Genomic DNA, 16,662 nt, shown 5'->3' with positions numbered 1-16,662 from the left:
GTGCAGCCGTTCACGCGTGATGGCGTGACCAAGGGAAATAGGGATTCATTTATATATATATATATATATAGCCGGTCCTGTATTGCAAGTTACAGCTTATATCTATATCTATATATATATATATATATATATATATATATATATATATATATATATATATATATATATATATATATATATATAGATATAGATATAAGCTGTAACTTGCAATACAGGACCGGCTTTATCTATGAGAATGCCCGTTTTAGTGACTTTTTTATGAGCCAACTATGTTCTTAACCGCAGCCGTCGGATCCATAGTAAAAATGAACCAATCAGAGTAAAGCTTGACAATATTAGAGACTTGAATTAGTTTAACGCAAAGTCTCGTTGGGATAGTTTAGATAGTCGTCAGTTGTTGTCATTTTGTCTTCCACTCGTCAGTCTACGTGTTTTATTATTAAGTAGAGAATATGTATATTTTAGAATGATATTATAATTATAAAATGCAATATGAGAGTTGAATTGTGACGTCACAAAACGGTCAAGGGTGAAAATGTATAGAGGAGGTTAAAAAAGATTTTTTATGAGACATTTTAATGGTTTAAAAATACAGTTTTAATTTTGAAAGATATCTTGGACTTATAGGCTCCTGAGGGTAAGTATCGTAAAATGGCGTGAATGTGGCCTCGTATTTTTTTCTAAGTAGTAACGAAACTCTTAATCATTTTTTGACGTCACTGCGTGCAATGTTTATGAATGTTGGTAATTTTATTACGAAAAATAGTATATTGTGATTTCGAAAAAAATATGCTTTGAACAGGTTTTTTTTTAAAAAAAAAAAGGTTTTAATAATATCCAAAAGTAAGTAATGAAACGGTGGAGTTACTTTTTTAGCATGTCAATTTATTTCATTTTATTTATTAAAAAAACGTGATTCCCATATATATTTGGAAAATGTTTTTTATGTGTTATTCCAATTTAATGGCGGTATATTCGTCCAATAATATGAAAAAAGCCCGAGGATTTTTAAAAAAAAGCGTCCAAAGCATATTTTTTTCAAAACATTACTGTTGGCTTATTCAAAAATGATTAAATGAGGTTGAATATTATAAGTTTGTAATGCTGTTCACTTTGAATGCTCATAAATATGAATGTATGAATATAAACGATTTTTGTAGCACTGATGCTATCGGTTACATGACGTTCCGGGTTCGATTGTTACTATTAGAAAAATCGCTCGTTTATTTGTACAGTCACCGACGTAAGTAGCTTAACAATTTTGATCTTTCAAATCGCCTACAAATTTTTTAATTCGTACCAAAATAACGATGGCACATTATTTTTTCATGGAATTCTAAAATGTCTAAAAATGTCATTACAAAAAATCATATATATTTTTTCAGGCTTCTTACAATAACATAACCTTCAGAAATTGTTCAGGGATTCGACCTATGTATTTTCCAAAAAAAATTGTCTATACATAAAAATATACAAAAAAAGTCATGGTCAATCGCCTTTGATCTTTTTTTCATAAAAATAAAATGTGTTTACTTGACTTACTACTTCTAAAAAAATACAATGAATATGTGCAGGCGATGTAGAATTCGTTCAACTGCTTTTGATTATTAAACGTGATGTCTCTTAGTCTGACAGCATGTTAGACATAATATTTAAATATTTGATAATTTTTTATAAGAATCACAAATATTTGCATCGAACCCGCGACCTCATGAGACATTTTTTTCATATTTTTTTTTTTGATGATATTATTAAATCTAAAATATAATTAATTTTTCTTTAGGAAAAAAATGGAAATGGATATTATTTGTCATAAAAAAAATGTTTTCTGCTTAATTGAACTAGTGTATTGTAGTTCATGTTATTATATCGTCACAATGTTCAAAGAAACTTCTCAAAAATTGTTTATAATTTTTCTTCGCGTTACTTCAATTGATATTTTAGTTTTTTACACCAAAAATAACATAAAAAAATGTAAATCACAGGTATACGGACTAATTAAAAACATTAGCTAAAATAAAGTAAACAAAAAAAAAGTTCACAAAATTTTAAGCGACATACAGAATTTTGCAATTATTTTGTCCGACTGTCCCTCTTGGTTTATGCTCATCTGATCCGCTAGGGTCTGGGTTCTTTTACCATGAAAGGTATTACTTACATATTACTTGCCGAAACTACTTTGTCACCAACATGTCCCTCCCTATTCTTTCAATTTCGATAACTGAAATTGGTAATTTTCATTCGACCGTAAATTGAATATTATTTTAATTCTACTTGAAGTAACACGAAGGAGTGAGTACTTACGCACAATGTACGCGATATTGTATGAAGCAAAGTTAAAATACCTTTATTTTGGTATTTTACATCGAAACCCAGTTCTATCAAAATGTACTAACCAACAAATTATTGAAAAATAAATTTAATATCCAGGGTTGAAAGACTAAATGACATAAACGACATTTTTTTCGAAAAATTGTAACTAGGTTAAAAAAAAACATAGAAAAAACGTGCTGATTTTAAATATCTATGAAAGTAAGAAAGTAAAAAGTGACGATAGCCTAGTTGGGTGTGGAACGGTCTGCCGAGACGAATGTCCGCAGGTTCAAATCCCAAGGGCACACACCTCTGACTTTTCTGAAAAATCATGTGTGTATTCTTTGTGAATTTATCGTTCGCTTTAACGATGAAGAAAAACATCGTGAGGAAACCTGCACATCTGAGTAGTTCTCTATAGGAATTTCGAGGGTGTGTGAAGTCTACCAATCCGCACTACAGTGTGGTGGACCAAGGCCTAATCCCTCTCAGTAGTAGGGGAGGCCCGTGCCAGTGGGACAGTATATAATACAGGGCTGATATTATAAGAAAGTAAGTGTCTCAAAAAATGTCGGTTAAGTCAATTAGCTTTTTAACCGACGATATTTTGAAACGCAATTATACCAAATGTGATTACTGTTCAACAAAACATGCCAAGATCTATTTATTTGACACAAAAAAGTATATATGAAGTAATCTACACAATTTGTTTTTATACAAAGGAGCTAGCTGTAACAAAAAACAATACATTATTTATTTTTATTGCTTTTAATGACATAGCTTTCCGTTTGCCTGATGGTTAGCGATACCGATAAACAGTAGAAACACCAACACCTTGAATTACAAAGTATTTGGTATTCAACTGCGCTCGTCTGAGACATGAGATGTTAATTATTATGTCCAGTAGTTACACTGGCTACAATGTTCAAACCGGAACACAACAGTGACTACACACTGCTTGACCATACACCGGCGCCACACACAGACAAATATTTGAACAAACACTTTGCCACACATTTGAACACAGTAAGACACTGACCAAATTGAATTTTTTATGGCTTTCACTTTTACGTTTCCATATAATCGGTTCTCCTTCAAGCAACTCGACAACTGAACGCTTTGATGTGTTGTCGAAACACCGATACCGAATGGCAAATACGCAAACATTTAATAAACTGCGCAAATACGCAAATACCCGTGCACACATGAGTTCAAATATTTTTGCTATGTGGCGCCGGCAGTAGAAATAGACATTGCGGTGGTACCTTCCCAGCAAACTCTTATATGAGAGACTTACAAAAAATGCAACACATTTGCTTCATACAATCTCGTCCTATTCTAGTCTCGCGGTGTGAACGTGCCAGTGTGGGCTCCCGGCCTGGGACAGTGGTACCAAGCTGGTATCTTTAGATAGTATTTGTATATACCTCACTATAGTTTGCAATGTATTGTATTGTTATTAAATGTTTATGGATGAAACGTTTTTTATTTACTTGCATGGACATTGATTCCTTCCTATCCGAATTTTGGTCATAGCAGAAATATTAACGGAGATGAGCCATGCAGGAGATAATAAATAAAATATATAAGTATATACAGGGTCATTTTGATATTGCGTTAATAAATGCAACCACATACTTATCTTTTTTTTTTGTTTTCGCGGAGAAAGTGCCTTATGACTACCGCCTAGCCTTCGTGGGGGCGACTGAGCGGTTGCGGCCCGTCTCCTATCGGGCTCAGAAACCCCCGCGAACCGAAGGACGCTCTCGGCGTCTACGGCAGCGTGAGGCCAACAACACGCTGCCGTCCTTCCCGGGGGTCAACCGAGAGTGTGCGATGAACGCACTACACGCACTGAAAAGTGCGCGCGCACTAGGACGGGCAGCCCCCTGCTGCCCGCCGACGACCCCTTCGTGGCCCCTATTAGTCGCCTTTTTACGACAGGCAGGGGATACCGTGGTGGAATTCTCCAAACGCCCCCATTCCACAGGGCGGGAGACGCCGGTCAGTCGTCCACCCGGCGCCTCCTACGTCTCCTCTGACGGCGGGAAGGATCCTCCCTCTCTCGATCCCTCTCGGCACTCTCCTTCTGCGAGAGGACCACCTCGCAGAAGTGGGCCACCGCACGCCAGGCCTCCGGGCTGCCGACCATGGAAGCGACCACGGCCGGCAGCGAGAGATCTCCTCCGACGACTGACACGAGAGCGCTGCGCTCATCGTCCCAGGCTGGGCAAGACTCCAACGTGTGTTGGGCCGTATCCCGCGGGCAGTTGTCACAATGGTGACACACGGCGCTGACCTCCGTGCCTGCTATCTGACACAGGTACTCCCCGAAGCACCCATGCCCGGTGAGCACCTGCGTCAGGCGAAATGTCGCCGCGCCGTGGCGCCTGTCCAGCCACTGTGCAAAGACAGGACGCACTGCCGTTACGGCCCGAAGCCCCGCTGACGGGGCCTCCAGCCTGAGACGCCACTCCTCCACGGCGGCTCGCCGTAAGGAGGCCCTTTGGCCTCCACCTCCTTCAGGGAGCCGGACGCTGCCCGTTCCTGAACGCCTCCTCCCTCCAATGAAAAGTATCGGAGAGGGCTTTGGCGTCCAGATCCCAGGGCAGGAATCCGGCCAAAAGACAAGCCGCCTCGTACGAGACCGTGCGGTACGCCCGTATGGCCCGCTGCGCTACGACCCGCTGCGGGCCCCGCAGGAGGGCGACAGAACGCCCCCCCAGGGCGTCAGCCCAGACCGGGCTGCCGTATAACGCCATGGACCGCACGACCCCGTGGTACAACCTTCGGCAAGGGATACCAGGACCTCCCAGGTTGGGCAGCAGGCTAGAAAGAGCGCCCGCTGCCCTGGACAACTTTGTCCGCAACTTGTCGAAATGGGCGCGGAATTCCCACCGGCTGTCCAAAATCAGACCTAAATACTTCATAGTTTTGCCGATGGGAATCCGCACCCCTCAACCTCGATGTGGGCACCGGCCGGTGGCCTCGCCGAGGCCCGTGAAAACAAATGGCCTCGGTCTTCTCGAGGGCCACCTTCAAACCTAAACGCCTGATTCGGCTCACTACGTGACCGGTGCCCACCGCCGCCAGGATCGCGGCGTCCTGGAAGGTCTTGGACGTGGCAGTGACTAGCGTATCATCCGCATAGCACGTCACGCCGACGCCCCAGAGATTGGCACCACGGAGCACCCAGTCGTACCCGATGTTCCACAAGAGAGGGCCTAGAACCGACCCCTGTGGGACACCGCACGACATCGCTCTTTGGTGCCACCCGTTGGCGCCCGAATACACCACGTACCTGTCGGAGAGGTACGCGCGCACCAGACACCTGAGATAGGGCGGCACCACGTGGTACCGCAGTGCTTCATTGATGCATGGCCAGGGGAGCGAATTAAAAGCGTTGGATATGTCCCAACGAGACCGCAATAACAACCTTTCCCCTGGCCACTGCTTCCTCCGCCTGCGACTTGACCCGCAGAATCGCGTGGACAGTTGAGCGTCCACTCCTAAATCCAAACTGATTGTCGGCCAAGTTGGGACCGACCCTCTCGAGGTGCTCGACGAGGCGCGCGTGTAAAATGCGCTCAAAAAGTTTGGCGACCTCGTCGAGCAGCACGATGGGCCGGTAGGCCGACGGCGACTCTGCGGGTCTCCCCTCTTTCTTCAGCAGAACGAGCTTCCCGGTCTTCCACCGCGCCGGGAAGACACCCTGCACCATACAGGCGGAGAATAGGCTACGGAGCCGCGGCCCCAGGTACTCGAGGGCTAACACCCAGGCTTTCCCGGGGATGCCGTCGAGACCCGGGGCGGTGTTTTGCCCCGCAGCCGAAACACTGCCGCCCGCATTTCCGCGGGCGAAACCTCTGGAATATCCCTTGCCGAAAACGACGATGACGCCACTCCCGGTGGCGCCATCGGTGGAGGAGTGGTATCCTCGGTGGCCGGGACCACATACTTATCTACTTGGAAATAACACTTTACAATAAGTTACTTGAGCCGTAGATGTAAAATAAAAAAGTGTAAGTTTCGAACGAAATAAATATAAATAAAAAGTAAGTTTAATTTTAAGCGCTTTAAAGTCACTACTACTAGGTACTCTACGAAAATTCGTCGACACGGCAACATTGTACTTTCAATCAGAAATACACTCACGCACGCCATATTCGCATTAAACTACAAAATGATAAAAAAAGGAAAATAAAACAAGGATTTTTGGTGAAAATAATCGTTATTAATGAATAATTTTTGGTACAATGTCAGCAAAGGTGAAGACGAGTGTGTGAGGACTCGAGGAGCATGTGTGAGTATGTGAGTATGAGTGTGAGCACTCCCTGTTCCTTCTCATAGTCCGGTGAGACGACATGACCGGAGAGAGATCAGGACCAACGGCTTTACGTGGAACTTTCATAAACAGCATTAATGGCAGAATAATGGATTACCTTTTAGTCAATTTTTAATTGTCAAATATCCATCTAATACATAGTTAAAGGAATCAAATAATTATATGTAACTTATTTTATTTATATAACTGGTTTATCAGGAATATAAAGACCTCCAGAGCGCCATATTTACTTTATTTTAAATTTAATATTGACAATAGGAGAAATTATTTTTATATTTTACCACAGCATAGCAAGGATTTTTATTTTCCTGGTCAAGCTATGTTCAAACAATTACTGAAGCGAGCCTATACTGTTTCATGGTAATTGCTATATATTATGCCAATTTAAAATTAAAAGCTTGAAAATTAGCCTTTAAAAGAACAGGGAATATGTATTTGGGAAAATATAAACTTTCATATACGTAAGTAAACAATCTAGTTCGTAGTACTGGATCATAGATGGCGTTGGCCGCTAATGGAACTTCAATAAAACCAAAAATATTTCATAATGTTTATTTATCAGATTGCTTTTATTTTCTTATAACTAATCTACATAATATTGCACGTAGTATTGACTCTAAATTAACTTTTTTAGACAAAATCTTGAAACACTTATTTTAATACGCAATTAGGGTAATTTGTAAAGCATAAATTATCGTCGCGACATAGTTTATGCATCATATTTCCTTGTGGAACCAGGTTTTCAATATTGTATTTGTGTTTCGAAAGTCCTAAGAGAACCTGCACCATTTCTGATACACCAATTTTATTAAATATTGGAAAAATTACTGACACCTGAATGACTAGATAACAAAAATGATGACTGAATGAAGAAAAATTATAATATAATGCCAAAATGGAGAATGAATGATAAAATGGTGATTGTATTAAAAAAAATAAGATTGAGTGACAAAATTAATTGAATAAAAAAAATATAATTGAATAACAAACGATTGAATAAAACAAAATCTACTTTTGATATTTTATATAAGTGATATTATTTTGTCTAAAAAGGTTAATATCTTAAGATCTACTTAATGATAACTTTTTGGAATTATTTCGGAATGTCTTTGGATACGTAGAGATCATTTTAAGTAATCAATATCATTGTAATAAATAATTTAATGTTTAAAAATACAAAAAACACAAACAATTATGAGCCAAAAAAATCTATTAGACACTTATAAGAAACATTATACATCATTAGAGAGTGTACGGTGGCTTCTTGAATCATAACCTATTTGCTTGATAATTGGAATGCTGTAAATATTAATATACCTTGTCCAAAAACGTAATAAAATTTGAATTGATATACTTGATATATACAATAGTAGCGTGCGATGCGATTGGTTGAACTTCGATAGCAGAGTGAATTTCCCCACAATTACTAATGTAAATTGAGATATAAAATAAAAATAATTTTTAAATTGAAGTAATCAGGACACCCACAAAACCAATAAATTCTAAGCCAAGACAATAGTTCGGTTGAACCGTAAACAAACAGATGCTATAGATTTTCGGCAGCGAATTCAACATTATTTATTATGTCGGAAAAAAAAACGCATACAATATTAAATAACTAAATTCTGTGCTCTTCAAGTAGGCAACCACAGCATACATTCTTAATATTATTTGTCATTGATATGAATATTCTCTTTGGGGCAGCTGGCGGGAGCATAAAATCTCATCTAACGAAAGGCCTGTACCACACGAAGCCATTGCAAGCGTGAGCCTTTTTTCTGGATGAGCCAAGTCGTTTCCATGGTGCCCGCCGCCCATCATTGCTCTACCCTAGCCAGCCCCGGATCTAGGGGGTGGCTAGCCAGGACCCGTGCCCCGGGCGGCGAATTTATCGTGCAGCAAATTCACATTTGGCAGACGCATACGCAACTCATCATTAACGCAACTTTGACTACTGAGACGTTCAGTACATTAAACACATAAATTATGTTCCGCGGGGCGCGAAATGATAATGATGATGATAAAGGTAACAATATAGGTGGTCCGGGGCGGCATTATCCAAATTTTGGCCTGCGTCCAAAAAATCAAGATCAGGGACTAACCCTATGCCCAAGATTAAATTGGCTTTAGAGATAGTTGACTACCTTTGACTTCCTGTTGCTGTTAGAAGTTAGAATCTATGTCAACTTAGAAAAAAGAAATGTACTGTGACGGTGTAATTTTGAATTACTTGTTTGTGATGTTATTTTTGTACTACGCCTTCCAGCCTTTCAACGATATATTTATTTAATCACAAGCTTTGCTCCATTTTTCTTCTTGTAACCCAACAAGAGCATCTCCGTCACTCACTACATGACGTTCTGTCGCTGACTTACCGATTCTCATTATTAACGTCAACATGTAGTATTTTCTGATTTAAGTTATTGCTATAATTGTGAAATGTATGACTATTGACTTCTTAGACAACTAAAACCTCAGTCCCCTTCGAACTCGTTAAAAATGTTTATTCAAACTCTAATAACATATCGGTAACAATTACAAATTGGATTCAATACATCCAACCATTATGTAACTTTTAAATCAATAGTTAATTTTGTAATGACCTCTAACAGCGAGTCATCGTTTACGCAGATTGCTTCATTGTAATATTTTGTTTCCTCACAATTTGTTTATGTAAGGGTGGGAATAATCAATATCTATTGACGGAGTATGACGATGCAGTATTGCTTTTTAACTATAACATTTTCATTTTTGGGGATGGAGGAAATGTAAATAAGGATTATTACCCTGGGCATCTAATTCCCAACAAAATCTGTTAGAATATCGGGAGCTTTTGATAAAAACGTGGTGTCGTTTCACACTAATAAAAAAGAACTTCATTGCCAATTTAGCATGTCTAAGATAATATTGTATATTTAAGGTAGAATTGAAGCATTTACGGTTAAAGTGGATTTCTTTTAAGATAGTTGACAAAGTAGAATGGCTACCATGGGCGTAGTTCGAGAAGGGCAGAGAGGGCTAATCACTCAGAAATATCTTTGACCACCCTAGAAAAAGTCTGCGCTTACATGGGCTCCACGCGGTGCAGGACTTTAGTTGAACTTCGACAGTGCCAGAATATGCAAGTTTTACAGGTAACAGTCGCTGAGCTTCTTGAAATATCTGCTTACATTGATAGGTGGAGTCAAGCCAACATTTTAGTTTTTTACTATGAATCCCAAATATTATTATTTTTGCCGCTATAATAATACATAAATTTGCATGCTGTGGTCTCCTATAAATGAAGACGCACGTCACATTGTTAATTGTACCAATATTACGACATTGTATTTAAATAAATAAATAAACATTTTCTTGGATCCCCGCTTACGAATTGTGAACCCCCATTTTTTGGTCATGCCAACATACACACCCCGTCGAGTCTCCTGTTAAACCTGGTCCATAGTGGTCCTGGACCACGTTGGGAATCAACAGACTAAGGCTAACCTTGAACCACAATAGTGATGTTACCTCAACATTGAATCGATAAATATATGAACCTCAGTCGAATCATTTGTATAAAAAAAAAGAATTGTCTAAAGCTGAAATGGGCGATCAATTACAAAATTGCAAACTACATTTTAAGTTTAAAGAGCTGCAGAGATCGATTAAACATGTTTTCTGTATAAAACCTTTATAAAACTACTGACTGACTAGATTTATGGAATAAAAAAGATACATTGTTTAATATTTTATCAAAGGGATTATACGCGGACTACTATTTATTACAAAAAACATATTAAGCTATTTGTACAGCATTTTAAATCTTATATTATAATAAAAGGTCATGCTGTCATTGCGTTACTAAATGAAACCACACACTCGTTTTCACCTTTGCTGACATGGTGCCAAAAATCATCCATTAATAACGAATATTTTCACCAAAAATCCTGGTTTTAGTTTTCTGATTTTATGATAATTTTGTTTTTTAATGCGAATATGTCGTGTCCGTGCGTGTATTTCTGACTAAGAATGATGTTGTAGCGACGAATTCTCTTAGAGTAGTAGTGGCATTAGAGCGCGTAAAATTAAAATTACTTTTTATTAATATTTATTTTGTTCGAAACTTACACTTTTTATATTACATCTACGGCTCAAGTAACTTATTGTAGTGTTATTTCCAAGTAGGTAAATTGTTATTTCATTTAGTAACGCGATGTCAAAATGACCCTGTATGATGCAAATTTCCTAACGCAAATGTTGTATTATTTATGATTAAAAAACAAACCCACATCACCCCTTTATTCTCGAAGGGATAGACAGATGTGCAATCACGGCGCCCACTTTTCGATTATGTGTTCCGTCCCATGATGTGATAGGGGACGAGCCTCTCATATCGGGTACAAATACCAGACTGCGACCTGATAATGAGGAGAAAAACCCAAACATCACTTTGCTCGACTCGGGATTCGAACCCAGGACCTCAGTGGTTTTGTATTGTAATACAACTACTCCATCAAGGCATTTTATTATGATTTTACTAAATAAAAGTACATGCCCTTAATTATTTAGTTTGATTAAAATATTTACATTTAAAATAAATAAATAATTTAATTATTATTACATTGCGACTAAAAACATTTTTCTAAAAGCTAACCATAAAACCTTATTGTAATGGTTGTCAAACAACGCCATCTATTTTACAAATTTTGAAACTTTAAATTCGTAATTTATAAAATTAGCCTAAATATTACGCTAATGTTGTGTTAATCAATGCTAATTTTATATTATTATTTATATTTACAATCGATTGCTTTTATTATTATTCTAAAAATACAGTAATAATGTGAAACAAAGACACATTTTCAAAGTTAATTTATCCATTGAGTTTCAAAGTAATGTGAAGTTGTTTCGGAAGTTAAATTAAATATAGAGATAGTTTAAGACCCTGGGAAGGTTATAGGGTAATTTCTATCCCGGGAAAACATATAGCGGGACTTTTATCCCGGAAAACTAGTTCACACGGACGCAGCTGCGAACAAAAGCTAGTAATGTAATAAAAACACAAGTTTTAATACATTCTTATTAACCGTATATAAAATTACTTTCTGGGTTGCAATAGCGAAGTGTCCATATAACTAGGCTTACCATAATTACGAAGAGTCAAACCGGGACGCAGAAGAGAAAGAGGCTCATTTTCATTTTGCTGCAGTCGGTATCAGTCGTTCTCGCTCGCTTTTGTTTCGTCTTTGGCGCGGGTGGCACGGGCGGCGCGGCGCGGCGTGGCGGGGGAATGATTGGTTGGGGTGTCGGTGCTGTTCAAGTTTGACCGGGACCGCGCCGCGCCGGGACAGGGATCTCAAACCGGGACTATCCCGGTCAAACCGGGACGTATGGTAAGCCTACATATAACCCGATTCCTGTTTCCCTTTTGTGATTTATGTAGAATCTAATTATCATTAGTGCCATTTGCAGACATTTATGCATTTTAGTATCTATATTATGTTGTGCCGCGTTCCTTTTCGGATTTTTTTTCATCATTTTTGAGTTATTGTAGTTTAAGGAGAAAGTTTTTATTTTGTTCAAACGTAATATTTAACTTTTTTGTTATGAAACATAACTAATTGAAATATATAAAAATAATAAAAATCTTATTTGATTTTGAGGAGGTTCCTTCTTCATTTTCGAGCTTCAAGATCTATACTATTATATAAAGCTGAAGAGTTTGTTTGTTTGTTTGTTTGTTTGTTTGTTTGAACGCGCTAATCTCAGGAACTACCAGTCCAAATTGAAAAATTCTTTTTGCGTTGGATAGCCCTTTGTTCGTGGAGTGCTATAGGCTATATATCATCACGCTATACCCAATAGGAGCGGGGCAGTAATGGCTAATCTCAGGAACTACCGGTCCAAACTGAAAAATTCTTTTTGTGTTGGATAGCCCTTTGTTCGTGGAGTGCTATAGGCTATATATCATCACGCTATGACCAATAGGAGCGGAGCAGTAATGACTAATCTCAGGAACTACCGGTTCGAACTGAAAAATTCTTTTTGTGTTGGATAGCTCTTTATTAGTGTAGTGCTATAGGCTATATATCATCACGCTATGACCAATAGGAGCGGAGCAGTAATGGCTAATCTCAGGAACTACCGGTTCAAACTGAAAAATATTTTTGTGTTGGATAGTTCTTTGTTCGTGGAGTACTATGGGTATATATCATCACGCTATGACCAATAGGAGCGGAGCAGTAATGGCTAATCTCAGGAACTATCAGATCGAACTGAAAAAAATATATTTGTGTTGGATAGCACTTTGTTCCTGGAGTGCTATAGGCTATATATCATCACGCTATGACCAATCGGAGCGGAGCAGTAATGAAACATGTTGCAAAAACGGGGAAAAATTATTAGTTTTGAGAGCTTCCGTTGCGTGCGCTGCGTAAACGATTAAAGTTATGCAACAATGATGTATGACGGGATTATTCCTCTTAAAAAGTTCTAAAAAATATATTATAAAACAAAGTCCCCCGCTGCATCTGTCTGCCTGAACGTATTAAACTCAAAAACTACCCAACGTATTAAGATGAAATTTGGTATGGAGACAGTTTGAGAGGCTCCCGGGAAACTACTACTTTTATAACGAAAAACTTTAGCCTGAAAAACTTTATAACGCGGGCGGAGCCGCGGGCAAAAGCTAGTCTTATAATAAAATTAAAACGGGATCCTTCCACCGCTACAAACTGATAAATATTACTTTAAATAGATGAAATCAGAAATTTATATAGGTAATGCGAAATAAAATACGTCTTGTCAACATTACCTATATAAATTTCTGATTTCATCTATTCAAAGTAATATTTATCACAAACAAACTCAAAAATATCATTCAAATCAGAAAATGTAAAAACTGTCGCTAAATATAAATACGAATGCATAAACCTTCCTTTAGAAAATAATTGGTCATAAACAATAATAATAAAATACTGCCGTGCTAAACGAAAAAGCAGTATCAGGGAAACATTATTTCCAGATAATCGAAGTTTCGTAAATATAGTTTTGTATGTAAAACTGAGATAGAGAAACTCTTTTGGTTTTTTAAAAAGTTCTAAACGAGACACCGTTATTTAGGTAAGTTCATTGGATGGGTATTTCTTTAAGCTATCTGACTTTTAATCAAGATTTTGATTTTTTTTAGATACCGCTTTTAAGCTTATCACGGCAGAATAACATTAATTGCATTTATAAATAACTTAATAATATTTTACGCATCGTAATGTCCCAAATGATGATAATACCGTCTATTTTGATATTCGGTCTGGGGCGGATGCTGCAGATATTGCGGGTACACGACCCCCCCGTACAGCTGCGAGAGGACGTCGTAGGCGGGTGCGGGCGCGGGGGGCGAGCGCGCGCGGGGCGGGGACGCCATGCTGAACAACGCTTCCGGGTCGCACACGAACTTGTACACGTAGCGCTCGCCTGAGAAGAGACACGAAAGGTTAGTTGTACAGGCGATAGAACCGGCTTAGGGGCCGTTCAAGTGTTACGCAGGATCGCAGCTACACTTGAATTTAAGGTAGGGCAGCTGTTATTACAAGCAGGGTGGAAATAAAAATGTCACTAAATCTGATCTGCTCAATCGATTTTTGGTTTCCTGCACTCGTTAACGTGAGTAAAAAAAAAAAGTTTTATACTTCGATAATTGTTAAGGTAATAAGTATATTCCGATTGTGACAAAACTCCCATAAATCTCAAAGGACAGTTATTTCACCCGTCAATACGGATAACTCTTACTATGGGACCAACTTCCAAATCGTAAAAATAAAAAAAAACGCTGCTCCGTATATTTTCGTTCAGTAGTAATGTACAATTTTGTTAATTATTAAGGTCGGGCATTACTATTTTAAGGTAGGGCATTGCCCCACAATGCCCCCCCCCCCTAGCTACGGCCCTGGTGTTACGTAACGCAATTTTTGAAGATTTTTAACCCTCCCATGTAACGCGCCGTAACATTTTCCTGCACCCCCGCCCTCCCTCCAAAATATATAACTCTAAAGCTACATTTTTTTCTAATATTTACAATTATTTTACGCAAAATACCGGAAAGTCGAAAGTCCTTTGTTATTGTTTTTCAATAAAAAATCCAATGTTACATAACGCTTTGTACGGACCCCCCGCGCCCCTGTAACGCATCGTAACGTTTTACAAGAACCAAATTGCGTTACGTAATACTTGAACGGCCTCTTAAGGAGAAGAGGGCAGATTTTTTTCATATTTGGTTGACGATACGAACTTGTCGTTCTGATGGTAAGCGATACAATCCATAAACAGTAGAAACCTTGAATTACAATGTGTTTGGTATTCACTGCGCTCGCTATCCTGAGACATGAGATGTACTATTATGTCCAGTAGTTACACTGGCTACAATGTTCAAACCGGAACACAACAGTGACTACACACTGCTTGACAGAAATAGACATGGCGGTGGTACCTGGACTCTCACATATGTGAGATCTACTAGTTGGTCATAAAGAGAGAGTGACCACAACGTCGTTGAATAGCTCATGAGGACGTTAAAGGCTTAAAAGGGCGCCACAGGCATTGGTTAGAACACCATCATGAAAGACAATTTTTTGCGAACAAAACTGGCTACTAGTGGTAGGCCTCTCATATGTAAGAGTCCGCCTGGGTAGGTATGTACAACCGCAGTGTCTATTTCTGCCGTCAAGCAACAGTGTGTAGTCGTTGTTGTGTTCCGGTTTGAAAGACATTGTAGCCAGTGTAACTACTGGACATAATAAGACTTAACATCTCATGTCTCAGGATGGCGAGCGCAGTGGAATACCAAACAATACTTTGTAATTCATAGTGTTTGTGTTTCTAGGTCGTATCACTTACCATCAGCCGAACGACAAGCTCGTCTCGTCATTCACAGCAATTAAAAAAAAAAATTTGGATCTTCGAAAAAGTTCGCCTTATCTCTGTGATTACAGTCAGGCACAAATTAATGCATACACTCCACAAGTTCTGTCCTCACCGATGTGCACACGCATTATAATAAGTTCGGTTGCTAATAGTAATAGTAATTGACTTTTCTGCGAAAACAAAGAGGTTACCTGCATGGGCGCCGCCAAAATTATTTTTAGGGAGGTGTATCTGCAACTACACACTATTTAGGTTACATAATTATTATTATTTTTTTTTACCATAGTCGCATGAGTGTTTGTATATTATGCAAAACCATAATAAAACCTCTGTCAATAGTTTCCATTGTAATTCTTATCGTATCGTATCAGCCTATAATGTCGCAACGTTGGAGACCTCCCCAAGATCCTTCTGTGATGACTATGGCGTTAATAAAACACTATTTATTTATAATACTAGATATAAGTATGCATCACACAACGCACAAGTTCACTCCGCCACGGTCGGTGGTCGAATGACCCCACCGCTGTGTCCGCATACACTACACCTTCCATAAATCATATTCAGTTATTATATATCATTTAGTTATTTTTATTGTGGTTAGTTCCGGTCCCTCCCGACGCCCGTGGTAACCTGTATGTGTAGTGTGTACCTGCAACTTTCTGCATGATGCCCTTCTCGTAGTAATATCTGAGGGAGCGGGACAGTTTATCGTAGTTCATGGCCGGCCGGTTCTTCTGAGCGCCCCAGCGACGCGCCACCTGCAGGCAAATACTAGTATTACATACAGACATTTTTAATAACCCCTAAGAATGATCAAATTGTTCAGAATGTAGATACAAAATGACTCATAATATAAAAATAACCTCAAAATAATACTATTTTTCGGATTTGACGGTATTATAATTTTGTCTCAACGTTTCGTTGACCCACAAACCCCCTTGAAAAATTCATCTCAATACAGTCATCAGTGAACTTATTGGTTACATTATTTGTCCATTGTTCGGATTGCTTATACAACTGTGACTTCGTTTTGTGTAAATACTCTATAGCAGTGTCGAAGAGTCCACACGACTTGATTCCTACCGGCTTCCTTTTTATGT

At 38.8% G+C, this 16,662-nt stretch overlaps 1 protein-coding gene across 1 annotated transcript; it reads right to left on the bottom strand.

Moving 5' to 3' along the window:
- Positions 1-13,778: 13,778 nt before the first annotated feature.
- LOC119193593 (ETS translocation variant 1-like) lies at positions 13,779-16,353 on the bottom strand. The gene is made up of 2 exons (XM_037447237.1): positions 16,212-16,353; positions 13,779-14,113 (listed from the first exon to the last, which is right to left on the bottom strand). Exons 1-2 carry the CDS (start codon positions 16,351-16,353, stop codon positions 13,896-13,898), a joined length of 360 nt encoding a protein of 119 aa, XP_037303134.1. The 3' UTR covers positions 13,779-13,895.
- Positions 16,354-16,662: the final 309 nt, after the last annotated feature.

Source organism: Manduca sexta, unplaced genomic scaffold (genome assembly GCF_014839805.1).
Source record: "Manduca sexta isolate Smith_Timp_Sample1 unplaced genomic scaffold, JHU_Msex_v1.0 HiC_scaffold_77, whole genome shotgun sequence".
Taxonomy (NCBI): Eukaryota; Metazoa; Arthropoda; class Insecta; order Lepidoptera; family Sphingidae; genus Manduca; species Manduca sexta.
Note: the sequence above shows the minus strand (reverse complement) of the source record. Positions and strands in the feature narration are given on the sequence as shown.